Source organism: Charadrius vociferus, unplaced genomic scaffold, assembly GCF_000708025.1.
Source record: "Charadrius vociferus isolate BGI_N301 unplaced genomic scaffold, ASM70802v2 scaffold1859, whole genome shotgun sequence".
Taxonomy (NCBI): domain Eukaryota; kingdom Metazoa; phylum Chordata; class Aves; order Charadriiformes; family Charadriidae; genus Charadrius; species Charadrius vociferus.
The window spans coordinates 11,141-11,367 of NW_009649881.1; the positions used below are offsets into that span (position 1 = coordinate 11,141).

A 227-nucleotide genomic window follows, 5' to 3' on the forward strand; every position below is an offset into this window, starting at 1 on the left:
GGTGGGGCCCGCCGCCGCTCTGGCTGGTGATGGAGAAGCGGTTGCGGGTGTTGCCGCTGGAGATCTGGTAGGTGATGACGCTGTTGGCGTCGCGGTCGACGGCGGAGACGGTGAGGACGCTGGTGCCCACCGCCGCGTCCTCGTTCAGGCGGGCGCCGTACTCCCGTTGTGTGAACTCGGGGCTGTTGTCGTTGACGTCCAGGACGGGGACACTGACGCTGGCCGGG

At 69.2% G+C, this 227-nt stretch overlaps 1 protein-coding gene across 1 annotated transcript in view; it reads right to left on the bottom strand.

The window, feature by feature from the left end:
- LOC104291812 (cadherin EGF LAG seven-pass G-type receptor 2-like) overlaps nt 1-227 on the bottom strand; it is a gene marked incomplete at its 3' end in the record, with an annotated part of 3,316 nt that overhangs the window by 1,308 nt on the left and 1,781 nt on the right. The window contains exon 2 of the mRNA XM_009891102.1: nt 9-218. Within this exon, the coding sequence (XP_009889404.1) occupies nt 9-218 (210 nt within the window). The remainder of the gene's footprint in view (nt 1-8; nt 219-227) is intronic.